At 40.1% G+C, this 15,722-nt stretch overlaps 1 protein-coding gene across 1 annotated transcript in view; it reads right to left on the minus strand.

The window, feature by feature from the left end:
* The window catches only part of LOC136864385 (nephrin-like), a 426,801-nt gene extending 412,987 nt beyond the window's left edge, over window positions 1-13,814 (minus strand). Inside the window, exons 1-2 of the mRNA XM_067141320.2 lie at window positions 13,754-13,814; window positions 13,225-13,357 (exon numbers count right to left, since the gene is read on the minus strand). Of these exons, the coding sequence (XP_066997421.2) occupies window positions 13,225-13,357; window positions 13,754-13,814 (194 nt within the window). The remainder of the gene's footprint in view (window positions 1-13,224; window positions 13,358-13,753) is intronic.
* Between the last annotated feature and the right edge of the window lie 1,908 nt (window positions 13,815-15,722).

The raw sequence follows: 15,722 nt of genomic DNA on the forward strand, positions 1-15,722 counted from the left end.
CATCCTTCCCACAACCACCACTACTACCACCATCACCACTTCGGCCTTTACTCCTTCTTCTACGACCACTATTAGTACCACGTCCAGCCACCCTTCTCCTCTAATGTCATCCTACATCACTTCCCTCAGTTCCACACCACCCAGTACCCAGCAACCCCCTACCAGCCCTACAGATGCAACCAGCGCAAAACAACCAGCCACACAAGGAAAAGCAACCACCACCGCAACTCCGACACCTCAACAACTACCACCACCGAGCTGTGTTCTTCGAGGCGTAGATCCAGCCATCACAGAATCAGAAATACTCCAAGAACTTCAAACAGCAGGAATACCAGCCGCCGCGCATATCGCATCCGCAACGCCAACGGGCCTACATTCACGGTGCGGCTACAACTCCCCTCAGAAGAAGTAGTATGTCAGCTGATATCCACCAGCGTCCGAATTCGCAACCAGCACCATCGAGTGGAACACTCTCGCTCCCCACTCCATTCCATGCGCCCCCCTCCTACTAACTCGCAACGCCGCCACCGGCCACCCACCCCACCCCCGCAAACCGTCCACCTACCTGCTCCCCAAACACCCCTCCTCCCACCCCATCAGCCGATACTAGACCTATTCCGTCTTCTAGCAACCTCCATCGCTCACATTACAGCTTCCCTTCATTTCATCTTTTCCCAAAGTCCCTACTATACCTTCCCACCGAACATGTAAATTGTAACAGCGCCATACATTTTTGTATTATATCTCTGCTCAATAAAGACTCATCTCTTTGGTAAAAAAAACACTTAACCACGAGGTCCCTATTTGCACCACTCCTTCATTACACATCTCCATTCCCCTCTCCTACGTCTATCAAATCTCCTCAACCCCGCCCAAGCTCACGGCCAGAGGGAGGGCTTAACCCTTCAGGTGGCCATTCTCGCACGCACGCACGCACGATATTGAGAAAACAATAGGGTTTTAACAGCTGAAATTAGTTCCAGTTTCTTTTACAAATAGAATACAATGAACCTCTTACAACGATTTTTGTACTTTAAAAAAATAAAAGTACGTTTCTATCAGCGAAGTTGTTATTCGGCATGATGCCGCAGGTACACAGCTATATCAATCGGCATGAGGTCTAACTACGTACATCGTGACTTCTGTTGCCTTCCACAGATACTGTATAATACTGATAAAACGGGAACATTCGAGAGTTACACTGCTACCAGATAAGGGCTACAAGAATTATGCAATTAAGACTTGAAATATTCAGTGAAAGACTCTATATTTCAGTGAAATGATTTTCTTCATTCTGAAGTTTATCTCTGTCTTCGATAAGCACGAATTACAGCAACGAACCTGGTGGACATGGTCGTTAACGCGACACGTATGTATAGTCTGACACCGTGCTTATTTTATTTATATCAGCATGTTGGCCGGCACGGAATGGGAGGTGGTAGTATACAATTGTTTCTAATCACTAGAATGCGTGCCAAAAGTCTGGATTTAATTCCAAACCTTCCGACAATACTCATATGGAGGGAGGGCAGATGACACTGTTGATGATTTGTTTTGGACAGTTGTATGCAGTTTTCTCAAGAGTACGAAGGTCCGCATCGTCAAAGTACAACTCCGAGCTACAACTGCACTCAATACAGTTTGTATGGAGATACTATATTACCTATTATCATTCCAATCGAGTGTCGTATAGAATCTAGAAACAGTAATTTTAGTAAAATATATTAATTGTCATTTAGTAGTCCCAATTAATTTATGGATAGTAATTTCGAATATGGAGGACAGGCTTATGAACCATTTCAAATTATTCTGTTATTATGGCCGGTATAATTAAATCCTTGGGGCCAGTTATTCTGCTTGCTATATATTATAGCTATTAGGGTTCCATTCGCAAGTATTGGTAGAATTACGATGTGGGTCGTTTGCTCTTTTAATAGCCAAGTTGTAAAACGACAGGCGGCAGTAGCTGTTTCCCTGCCTCACTTGGAATTCGGACGAGGATTTTACTTGAAACATGTTGTGCTTCAACGTTATGTCCTGGAACGAAGGAATTTGCTTCCCTCACAAAGTAACCGACAATGTTGGAGCAAACATCCCGTCTGCAAATGACCTACTTGTGGAATCTCATCGAGGGGACGCGCGCTACAACACAATGGGCTGCGAGCCACATTCTAAGTGAAGTGCTTCTACAATTCCTATTATGACGAGGAAAGGTGCACTAATTTTTAAACGTAAACCAGAAGAAAAGCAATTTTTATGGAATTCCATCAAGTTTCAGTTCTCATACAGTCTGCAGCTCCTTATTGCAAATGGATACATTTCTGTCAGTCATCCTATTTGCACTTTAATGTGTTTGATGTGATTCTGTTAACAATAATGATAATGATGATTATAAAATGTCCGCCTCTGTGGTGTAGTGGTTAGTGTGATTACATGGTACACCCTCAGTCCCGGGTTCGATTACAGGCTCTGCCACAAAATTCCAAAGTGGTACGGGGGCTGCAACTTTTATTTTAATATTGTTTTACGTCGCGCCGACGCAGACAGGTATTGTGGCAATGATGGGATAGGAGAAGGCCAGGAGTAATGATGAAGCTTCCACGGTCTTAATTAAGGTACAGCCCCAGCATTTGGCTGATGTCAAAATGGAAAACAACGGGAATCCATCTTCAGGGCTGCCGACAGTGAGGTTCAAACGCAATATCTCCGGAATACTGGATATTGGACGCACTTAAGAGATTTCAGCTACCGAGCTCGGTATGCAGTCCACTCAGCCTCGGTTGATCAACTGAGTAGAGTGGGGTTCAATCCCCACCTCAGCCATACTCGATGTGGTTTTTCATGGTTTCTCACTTCTCCTCCAGGCAAATTCCGGGATGGTACCACGGTCGCTTTTCTTCCCTCTTCCTTGTCCATCCCATGCAACCTTGCTATCCCCCCCCCCCCACAAGGCCCCTGTTCAGCATAGCAGGTGAGGCCGCCTGGGTGAGATACTGGTCTCAAGATCAGGGACACTGATCTTGAGGCAGTAGAAGTGACAATCCGTCGCTGAGACCGAGTGAAAAACCTACACTGGATTGTAAACGCATGAAGAAAGAAATAAAGGAAGATGATAGTAATAACACACATACACCTTAATTTTAGGCTGTTATGCCTGATTAATCCGCTTGGATCACGAAGTGGATATTTCTGCTGACCCCGACATCTATGTGACTCACACACCACACATGATACCATCCTGCACCACAAATACACAGCTTCCCATACACGGCAGATGCTACCTACCCTCGTCGGATGGTCTGCCTTACGAGGTACACACCAGCCTAACAATATCTCCTTCAAACAGTTATAATAGTTTTTTTTACTATTCGTAATATATTAACGGCTCCAATAAAATGACAACGCATATCAATTATTCGACTGCCGAAACCAAAGGCACTCATGTTGAAAACACTTCTTAGCAGACAAAGGAGGGGACCCCATACAAAGAAAAACGTAAAATTGAGCAAATTCCTCAATTGTGTGGAAAGTTGAAGAGGTAAAGGTTTCAAATTATGAGTCGTGGATAGCTCTACCAAACTAGAACAAAGAAAAATCGAAAATCACTCCCAACCTAAATCCAGTTCCAGAAAAACAATCTAAAATCGCTTGTTTCTTTACTCGTTTTCATTTTGATTCAAATCCTATCCAAATCGTCCGACTCGTTGGCTGAACGGTCAGCGTACTGGCCTTCGGTTAAGAGGGTACCGGGTTCAATTCCCGGCCGGGTCGGGGATTTTAACCTTAATTGGTTAATTCCTACGACACGGGGACTGGGTGTATGTGTTGTCTTCATCATCATTTCATCCTCATCATGACGCGCAGGTCGCCTACGGGAGTCAAATAGAAAGACCTGCACCTGGCGAGCCGAACCCGTCGTGGGATATCCCGACACTAAAAGCAATACGACATTTCATTTCCTATCCAAATTAACTTATGTACATATATATTTCTGTAATATGTTCCTTGGTTCAATAACCTCAAGCGTTTAATGATATTTTGAAAAATATCTACACCGAATGTAGTTATAAGGGCTTAAGTAAAACTCTGCATTGATTCACATAAGCGCTCGTAGTGATAGAAATAAGGCAAACTGGATAACGATGATTAAGAAATGTATTATAATCTATATAAACGAAGTTTATTTAGCCATTTTTTTAGATATTTCTCCGTTTTAGGTCAACTCAACACCTTATCTGCGGTTTCTACTTTTCGTGTCTGTTTGTTAATTCTACCATCACAGCGAAACGGCTGTACAGATCTGGACGATACTTCATATTTAGAGTATACTCATCCCGAGGAAGGTTTTGATAAGCATATCATTCACAACTCTCTGAACACACGCGGGTTTGTAGGAAAACCAGAAAATTTTTCTTCCATTTTGTCTTATATTTTCTGTAAAGTCCGTGGACTATATGTGAAACCTCCCTTCTTCATAAGTAACTTTTCTTATGTACAGTATTAGCTTACTCTTCAAATGACGGAGAAAAATATTTTCTGCGGGTCTCATTCTCTGCATTGAGTGACTGACAGACCGGCAACGAATCTGCAGTTTACCATGGAAACATCTATGATACTTGCTAGCATGGAGGTCATCATTCCTGTAAACGTTTAGTTGTTCCTTGGGTAGAGTATCAATCGGCCATTCTGCGGGAATAGCACTACGGGGCGTTGTTAATATTTGAAGAGTACCACGGTGTGCAGCCTATTATTTCACACCGTAGGTTATTTTCTGGCATATACTGTAATTTTGACGGTATTTCTATTCTACTTCTGTTTTCCGCTTTAATTTCTTTCCTCTGCCTTGCCTCTTTAGGCATAAGTAATAACACCGTAAGTCACCTTCTGATATGTTTATCTAAGAATCCCTGCACCTACATTTCTCCTCTGTTACCGCCTCCTTATACCCTTATACCTTATACCCATCGCAATTTATTGAGGCACATTTTACATTCCAACACATCCATTTCGTATTAGTATTTTTCTTATACAGTTGCCCTGTGACCTTGCCGCGGAAGGGAGGCTTGCGTGCCCAATGAAGCAGATATCCGAGCCGCAGGTGCAACCATATCGGATGGGTATCTGTTGAGAAACCAGACTAAGGAATGGTTCGTCGAAAAGGGAGTAGCAACATTTCGGAAGTTGCAAGGGCGGCAATCTAGATGATTGACTGATATGGCCTTGTAATAATACTCAACATGGCTTAGTTGTGTTGAAACTGCTACACGGCTGAAGCCGTAACTAACTCCCGAGGACATGCATCTCTCTCTTCATTTGCTAAATTTTAGGAATAAATCAAGAATATATTCTCATACTTTACTTTTTAGACACCGTTTGAATAAGATGTGTTGTATTTTCTTCTTCAAATAAAATCTGAAAGTGACGATCTACCTCACGGTGGCAATTTTAATCTGAGTTATGACTCAATACCTGCAAAATAAAAAACGTAATATAAATATTGCTCATATGAAATGATTCCGTAATAGGGGATGCTATCAGGTGATATTTCTCTATTTACCCAAAATTGGTCGCTCACATCCCTAGGATGTTTTCAATATTGATTTGCTTCCCTGAAGGGCTACAACTGCGGATTTATCTTTGTCATTTTGGAATAAAATTAATATTAAAATAGTGCTACTTGCTTTACGTCGCACCGACACAGATAGGTCTTTTGGCGACGATGGGACAGGAAAGGGCTAGGAGTGGGAAGGAAGCGGCCGTGGCCTTAATTAAGGTACAGCCCCAGCATTTGCCTGGTGTGAAAATGGGAAACCACGGAAAACCATTTTCAGGGCTGCCGACAGTGGGATTCGAACCTACTATCTCCCGAATACTGGATACTGGCATTAAAATAGTGAAGATGGTTCATGGTGTGGGTTACTGTAGTCACGTCCTAGATCGTGAACCATAGGCAACGGCTGAGTGGCCTAGTAAGTGGTCCTGAGAGTCGGGATACCAGTGGCTATGGAATGGGAGTGGGCATCTCGGACATATTCTGATTCATGGCCCTCCTTGTGCTCAGGCGACTAGGAGTATACAATTAACCGGTGGTTCATAACCCGTTAGAGAAGAGATCCTCACTTGGACTATGTGCAAGTAGGGTAGCATCTTGCTTCTTGAATTTACCGAGCTCAGAATATTTTAAGCAAGCCTCGGAGCTGTGAGAGAAACGGAGTCCCACTCCCATTTGACAGGCGAGGGACTCCTTGGAAACAACTTGGCGAACGAAATGGAATTCGATGGGGAGCTATCAATATTAATGGGGCTTATGGAAGAAATAAAGTAGAACTGGCTGAGTCTGCAAAGGAGATGGATCTGGATGTGCTAGGAGTAAGTGATATTCGGGTAAGGGAAGATAACGAGGAAGAGATAGGAGATTATAAAGTGTACTTGACGGGTGTTACAAAGGGAAGGAGAGAATCTGGGGTAGGGCTTCTTATCAGGAATACCATTGCACGCAACATAGTTTCTGTTGGGCATGTGAATGAGCGAATGATGGGGGTAGATTTGTCAGTTGGAGGAATTAGGATTAGAATTGTCTCCGTGTGTTCACCTTGTGAGGGTGCAGATGAGGATGAAGTTGACAAGTTTTATGAAGCATTGAGTGACATCGTGGCCAGGGTCAACAGCAAGGATACAATACTGCTAATGGGCGATTTCAATGCGAGAGTTGGGAATAGTAATGAAGGATACGAAAGGGTGATTGGTAAATGTGGGGAAGATATGGAAGCTAATGGGAATGGGAAGCGTTTGCTGGACTTCTGTGCTAGTATGGGTTTAGCAGTTACGCATACATTCTTCAAGCATAAAGCTATTCACCGCTACACATGGGAGGCTATGGGTACCAGATCCATAATAGATTATATCTTATCCGGCTTCGAATTCAGGAAATCTGTTAGGAATGTACGAGTTTTCCGGGATTTTTCGATGATACAGACCACTACCTGATTTGTAGTGAACTATGTATATCTAGGCCTAGGGTAGAGAAAGTGAAATCTGTCTGCAAACGAATAAGGGTAGAAAATCTCCAGGACGAGCAAATTAGACAGAAGTACATGGATATGATTATTGAGAAGTTTCGAACAGTAGACAGTAAGCAGGGTTCAGGATATAGAAAGTGAATGGGTGGCATACAGGGATGCTGTAGTAGAAACAGAAAGGGAATGTCTAGGAACAATTGTGTGTAAAGATGGGGAAAAGCGAACATCTTGGTGAAATGATGGAGTGAGAGCTGCTTTTAAACGTAAAAAGAAGGCTTATAAGAAATGGCTCCAAACAAGTGCCGAGGCAGACAGGAATTTGTACGTACATGAAAAACAACAGAGCGAAACATATAGTTGTTGAATCCAAAAAGATGCCGTGGGAAGATTTTGGTAATAACCTGGAAAGGTTAGGTCAAGCAGCAGGGAACCCTTTCTGGACAGTAATAAAGAATCTTAGGAAGAGAGGGAAAATTGAAATGAACAGAGATTTGATTAATTCAGGTGAACTCATAATAGACCCCAGGGAATCAATGGAGAGGTGGAGGGAATATCTTGAACATCTTCCCAATGTAAAAGGAAATCATCCTGGTGGTGTTGTGAACAGCCAAGCTCATGAGTAGGCGGAAAGTGATGTTGGTGAAATTACGTTCGACGAAGTGGAAAGGACGGTAAATAAACCATTGTCTTAAAGCAGCAGGAATAGATGAAATTAGACCTGAAATGGTGAAGTATAGTGGGAAGGCAGGGATGAAATGACTTCATAGAGTAGTCAAATTAGCGTGGAGTGTTGGTAAGGTACCTTCCGATTGGACAAAAGCAGTAATTCCACTTATCTGTAACCAAGGAAACGGGAGGGATTGCAACAACTGTCGAGGTATCTCATTGATTAGTATACCAGGCAAAGTATTCACTGGCATCTTGGAACGGAGGGTGCGATCAGTCGTTGAGAGGAAGTTGGATGAAAACCAGTGTGGTTTCAGACCACAGAGAGGCTGTCAGGATCAGATTTTCAGTATGCGCCAGATAATTGAAAAATGCTACGAGAGGAATAGGCAGTTGTGTTTATGTTTCGTAGATCTAGATAAAGCATATGACAGGGTACTGAGGGAAAGGATGTTCACTATACTGAAGGACTATGGAATTAAGGGTAGATCATTAAAATCAATCAAAGGCATTTATGTTGACAATTGGGCTTCAGTGAGAATTGATGGTAGAATGAGTTCTTGGTTGACGGTACTTACAGGGGTTAGACAAGGCTGTAATCTTTCACCTTTGCTGTTCGTAGTTTACATGGATCATCTGCTGAAAGGTATAAAATGGCAGGGAGGGATTCAGGGAGGTGGAAATGTAGTAAGCTGTCTGGCCTATGCTGATGACTTGGTCTTAATGGCAGACTGTGCCGAAAGCATGCAGTCTAGTATCTTGGAACTTGAAAATAGATGCAATGAGTATGGTATGAAAATTAGCCTCTCGAAGACTAAGTTGATGTCAGTAGGTAAGAAATTCAACAGATTTGAATGTCAGATTGGTGATACAAAGCTAGAACAGGTTGATAATTTCAAGTATTTAGGTTGTGTGTTCTCCCAGGATGGTAATATTGTAAGTGAGATTGAATCAAGGTGTCGTAAAGCTAATGCAGTGAGCTCGCAGTTGCGATCAGCAGTATTCTGTATGAAGGAAGTCAGCTCCCGGACGAAACTATCTTTACATCGATCTGTTTTCAGACCAACTTTGCTTTACGGGAGCGAAAGCTGGGTGGTCTCAGGATATCTTACTCACAAGTTAGAAGTAACAAACATGAAAGTAGCAAGAATGATTGCTGGTACAAACAGGTGGGAACAATGGCAGGAGGGCATTCGGAATGAGAAGATAAATGCTAGTTTAGGAATGAACTCGATGGATGAAGCTGTACGCAAAAACCGTCTTCGGTGGTGGGGACATGTGAGGCGAATGGATGAGGATAGGTTATCTAGGAGAATAATGGACTCTGCTATGGAGGGTAAGAGAATTAGGGGTAGACCAAGGCGACGATGGTTAGATTCAGTTTCTAACGATTTAAGGATAAGAGGTATAGAACTAAATGAGGCCACAAGACTAGTTGATAATCGAGGATTCTGGTGGCGTTTAGTAAATTCACAGAGGCTTGCAGACTGAACGCTGAAAGGCATAACAGTCTATAATGATAATATATGAATGTATGTATTGTACCATTTCATTGCCCAGTTTGCGTCATGAACGGCAGTTATATCGCTGACAGTTGCCATGCATCGTGATGGAATGATGAAAATTGTATGAAAAAAAAAGAATATATTACTAGGAAAATACACCGACATAAAGAATCAAATAAGCCGCGGAATACAGTTGTGACGATCGGACTTGAGAAGTCCATGCGGCCGTGAACACGTCGAGAGAAAAACTGCAGATGTGTCAAGTCGAGTAGGACGTGAATAAATCTTGAGACGGACAGACCTAACGAATCCATGCGGCCGTGAAAAAGAAATTGTATTGTTATCCCGAGCTAAAAAAAAACAAGAGTCACTTAAAAAAATCTAAAAAGAAGTCAATTTCGGAACGAAGTACCGAACGAGATTCTATACAAGAAGAGAAGGGATTGAAGCTGGAGAAGAGAAATTATTAATACAGTTACAACCATATGCGAAAAGTAAAGTAAATTACATCAAATTTCATATACGAATTATTAATATCTGGCGCGGAAGAAGAGCAAGGAAGGAAGATCTGATCTCGCAGGAGAAGTCGCCAGTTTACATTTTAAAATCAGCGTCAAGCAGAAAACATTTTTGACTACTATATAAAATATTACACCTTCTTAGTGTTTGCTAAAAAGATAGAGAATATACCCTGGATTGTTCAGTTCATAATTGAAACATGTATCTAATGACGACCTTCAATATATTTTTATTATTGCATGTAATCGGCGGAGACATCATGGCTGAGTAATTCAAGGATATGGGGTCACAATCAGGAGGAACCCTAGCCAACCGTTCTGCATGCCCGAAGCCCGAGTCCAGTTACCGGCAATGACGAGCACATGAACGCGACATGCTGTCCAAAGAAGACCCAGGATGAAATCCAGCCCAGCGGAATAGCGGAAGCAAGATAAGTGGAGTTCCTTATAGTTAATTTTCGTAGTTAAATTATTAGATTTGTGCGAATAATAGTGTGTGTTTAAGTTGAAATATTTGTACAGCAAGGTTAATATCTGGTTCATCGAGATATAAACTCCATGAATAGTGTCTTTGAAAAATAATCCATGTAATCGTTTGAGAACTCGGATCTAGTTAGTCTTTGACAAACCAAAAATTTATACTCCATGTATAGGCATGTTTAATTGTGTGCGCGTGTAGAGCTAATACAAATATAATACAGTATTGTGTCAGGGTGAAATAACGAGCCCAAATCAACTTCACGAACAGAACAGAATAGGAATGTTTGTTTACTTGAGGAAAGCTTTGAAAATCAGTATTACAACGTTGTGACAGGATTATACGTCTTTCATAATGCAAATAAAGCTTAATACAATGTTGAACGAAATGAGATCGTACTCTAAGACAGAAGGAAATGACATGATGTTTAATCGTCATAAAAAAACCTGAGTAACATAGCCTGAATTATTAATACATGCCTTTAATTGCAGGAGGAATATAGTTACTTGTGTTATTTAATATCATAAACTTATGACATGTTATGGTATTGTGTTTAGTGGAATATACGTACTTCGTGACACTCGTAAAGCAGCAAATGAAGTAATTGAATGAGATTGTTGATATGTACAATGAAATGAGGATATTGTGCGCAAGAATATAGGTTGGATTTATGGTAGTAAAGATGATTTATGAGGAATTATGAGACGTAAGCTGCGTATATGGCGAAAATATGGCATATATTAATAATTGGTGGAATTTATGCAGCGTAACGCCGATATTAGGTTAATGTTGTTGTTATTGTCACGCGATATATACGGTAGCATGTCATGTTGGGTTAAATGGAATACGTATACGACCATATGAGGTTTTTAAACTTACAGGCTGTTTATGGTGTACGATCATCGACAGTATATCCTAGAAGTAACGTATTTACGAGAGAGACTTAGTATTTTTCTAGAAATATTTCACATGCTAGGCTAACTTCAAGTTGATTTCTGGTCAAAGACATGATTGGAACTAGGAAATGTTTTCATGATCCATAAAATTACCATCCATTAATAGATGACTTTCATTTACGATTTTATTCGAAATCTTTCGCAGATAGATTATTGTTATTTTTGAATCATGGTATGACACTATCAGTTGAATAACTTGCTTGTTGACACATGAATGTTGTATTAGGTTACTCCTATACACTTTTAGGAAAAATTATGGATATTTAAGTTCATTTTATAGACATATTTCTTTTTTTTGAGGTGATTTACGACAATATGATAATGAATGGCAATTTTTAAGCCATGATTTCTGGAACTCGCTTATGTTGCTTACGCTATGTCAGAAACTCTTGAGGAAAGATATTTAATTCATTTGAGAAAATTGAGGACACTTGGTTGGGATTTAAATAATATTTTGAAAATATTTCTACAGTTTTTTTAATATGGTATAATGATTCTAAAGGACAATTGAACAATATGTAAACATCATTCTTGATATTTAACCTAAATTTGAATAATACTTAGATGTTATTTCAACAGTAATACAAGATGTTACAACATCGATGGTTGATATTTGAAAAATATTTAAATGGTAATTAATATTATTATTAATGATATTCAGATAATATTTTAAGAAATATTTACAATATTTTGTTTAGGGATTGGAATTCAGTGAATACAAATGAGCATGTAGATGATTTTCTTTACTATTTTCCAAGTACTATCATTTTATTATTCAATAAACTAGGTGATAAGAACTTTGATTGGAATTCTTACTATTCATTCATTTATTTCTTTATTTTATAATTCGTAAAGGTATTTGGAGGTATATGAACTAGTTGTTTGGTAAATGAACCTAGAGTTTTGCTTAGTTATGGGTTACAATTGAGCTGTGATGGTTTACGAATGGACTTAAGGATGAGGCTGTGCATTATCTTCAGTTGAGTCCACGTAAAAAAAAACGGAAATATATATATATACTTTTATCACAAATTTTATCCCTGAGAGGTATCGTGGAGTGAATATATATGTAATTGATATCATAACATGAAAAGTAAGAGATATTTCACAGAATAAGTAAAAATCGATGAAGGCGAAGGAGTATTTATATCGGACGGGATGAAATATTCAAATATTAGGACAAGACTGGACACTTATATTCATATAAGGTCACAGAGTTAGGATGATGTCCTCATGTCTCATTCCCATCCGTATGATAACTTGTAGTGTGCGGGAATTCATTATATTTATTTGGCCGCCTAACATTAGATAATGAATTGTTGGCCGGAGTTTATGATAAAGTAATGGGAAAAGGCACGATACGGATAATGTACCCCGTTGTGAGCATTAATTGTCACCCATGCGAGTGGCAAATTGAGAAAGTCACCACGGGAAATGACGGTCGACGAGGTGCAGTATGTATGTATGTATGTATGTATGTATGTATGTATGTATGTATGAATATTATCTCAAAAATATCATGAACAAACACATGATTTACTCAGAACACCATTCATTTTTTCTTTGTCTCTAAGGATATCTGAAATGTGGGTCTTAAAAATAAGTTAAGATAATATTATTGCATGGCTAATTTAATATATTCTGTTACTAAAGTTAGGAAAGTACATTTAGGTACACAAAATTTGATTATGAGACATTTTGTTTCTATTTCTACCGGGCGAGTTGGCCGTGCGTTTAGGGGCGTGCGGCTGTGAGCTTACATCCGTGTGATAGTGGATTCGAGTCCCACTGTCGGCAGCACTGAAAATGGTTTCCCGTGGTTTCCCATTTTCACACCAGGCAAATTCTGGGGCTGTACCTTAATTAAGACCACGGCCGCTTCTTTCCAACTCCTAGGCCTTTTCTATCCCATCGTCGCCATAAAACCTATCTGTGTCGGTGCGACGTATAACCACTAGCTAGCAACTTCTATTTTAAAACTAACATAATTTTTTAATAAACCAACTTAATTGTTTGCAGTTTTTGTCCGAACGGATGCACAACGTCCCTTATGTTTACGTTAAGCTGTTTGACATTACTGACCTGTATATTGGCAAATTGACGCCATCTTTGTACCAAATAACGAGTGCCACGTAGTCGTCTTTTACAGGTACCTCCAGGTCACAGGGTAGGCGGGCCACTCCTCCCACTACAGCCGATGTATTGTACACAGTCACTGCAACAGAATAATAATAATAATAATAATAATAATAATAATAATAATAATAATAATAATAATAATAATAATAATAATAATAGTAATAGTAATAATAATAATAATAATAATAATAATAATAATAATAATAATAGGTATTTGTTTATACATATACTTTATTTCAAACAAAACCGTATCTACGTCTGTGGTGTGTTGGTTAGTACGATTAGCTGCCAAACCAGGAAATCCAGGTTCGATTCCCGTCTCTGCCACTAAAAGTGGTACGAGGTCTGGAACCGGATCCACTCAGCCTCGGGAGGTCAGCAGATTATAGACAGTTCTATTCCACCTCAGCCATCCTCGAAGTGAGTTTCCGTGGTTTCCCACTTCTTCTCCAGGAAAATACCGGGATGATACCTAACTTGCACCACGGCTGTATCCTTTCCTCTTCCCTGCCTATCGCTCCCGATCTTTCCATCCCCCCAAAGGCTCCTGTTCAGCATAGCAGGTGAGGACACTGGGTGAAGTACTAGTCCTCCTCCCCAGTTTTAACTGCGACCCAAATTCTCACGCGCCAGGACACTGCCGAAGAGGAGGTATAAGTGGGAAACCTCGTTGAGTCCGAGGGAACAACCAACACTGGAGGTTAAACAGATTTAAATAGGAGGACAGAAAGAAACAGAAATCAGAAAGAATAAAGTAAAACAATAAATATATGTAGACAGTATACTGCTTTTATATAATTCCCATGTCTGAAAGAAAGTGTGCGATGATGAAATGATTCTTTATCGAAAAAAAAAAAAAACGGCCGACCTTAAAGCGTAACGCTAAAGTTGCAAGCACGCTGCTCTTACACTGTAGAACAGGCACTTTTGTATTTCAAATAGTCAATAGTTGGTAAACTTGGAATTTTGTTTTACACAAGTAGACAACCACTTGATGTGAGATGTCTCGCTGTGGCTTCAGGATTTCATCAAGCAAGAATAATTGTAGATACAAACAAATATATTATTTGGATAAATAAAAGAAACATATTTCTCCAATATGACTACTGCAGTTGTCACTAAATCCAATGAGACTTCCAAAGTGATTAACGAATTAGTAGGAAGAAATAACATTTCTGCACCAACTTAACTGAACCAGCGTCCATCGTAGATGCATTTGTAGATTACTTTACAAAAATTGGAATAAAATCAGCTCACGCCATAGAAAACAAAGTAGCACACTTCACGACAAATGAATTGAAAAGCAGTAGGCCTGCAATCCTCAGCAGCAGTAAATGATTGTTAAAAAAAACCAGTATCGAAAATATTTGTTCGTCTACCACTCAAGGATGAGGGGAGATGAATTTATATTGCATATTTTTACGATTTGATGTCCTTTCTTATATTTTAAAAAAAATTGCAAATCTGCTTTCTTCCAGCCTTATTATGAGACCGAAAATTTAACTTTCAATTGTGTGTTTGTATCCAATAACTTTTCACTTTCTTCGCTCCTTCGGGTGTCTTTATGTACACAGTCCCTCCCTTTTCTTTTTTCAGTGGTCCCCGAATATTTCTCTGAATCGTTTTCTTTTTCTACATCTCTTCTATTCGACGGATTTTGTGATGAACATGCATTCTTATTATGAATTAAGAAAGGGGGAGCTTGAAGAACCTTGGAATAACGAAAGGAAGATTCTGAAGAAAGTTATGTGGTCGCAGAAGACTACCGATGGGACTTGGAAGAAAAAGAGAAATGGGAATCTCTACAAGGATACGGAAATCGTCACGGACACGTTGCGAAAACGAAGGCTAAAATTCTTTTTTTTTTTTTGCTAGTTGCTTTACGTCGCACCGACACGGATAGGTCTTACGGCGACGATGGGACAGGGAAGGGCTAGGAGTGGGAAGGAAGCGTCCGTGGCCTTAATTAAGGTACAGCCCCAGCATTTGCCTGGTGTGAAAATGGGAAACCACGGAAAACCATTTTCAGGGCTGCCGACAGTGGGGTTCGAACCTACTATCTCCCGAGTACTGGATACTGGCCGCACTTAAGCGACTGCAGCTATCGAGCTCGGTGGCTAAAATTCTACGGACATTTACTCGTAGTAAGAATGGATGACAAACGACTGACAAAAAGACCTTTAAGTACATCATCGGGTTATCGGACACCTCCAAGTGAGTAGAAGAGGTGAAGAGGGAACTTAGAATAACACTAGAGTTGATTCAAATTAGAACAGAATTCAGAAAGAATAGTCGACAGTCTAAAATCATTTTGAGATAAACCACTAAAACGGAGGTCCAAACGGATAATTTTCGAAGAGGAGAGAAAGATGAGAAGTAAATGATTGAAGATATTTTTGGAGGAGAAGAGAAGAAAGGCCGAGAAGCTTTAAGTTCCATGT

Source organism: Anabrus simplex, chromosome 1 (assembly GCF_040414725.1).
Source record: "Anabrus simplex isolate iqAnaSimp1 chromosome 1, ASM4041472v1, whole genome shotgun sequence".
In the NCBI taxonomy this organism is placed as follows: Eukaryota; Metazoa; Arthropoda; class Insecta; order Orthoptera; family Tettigoniidae; genus Anabrus; species Anabrus simplex.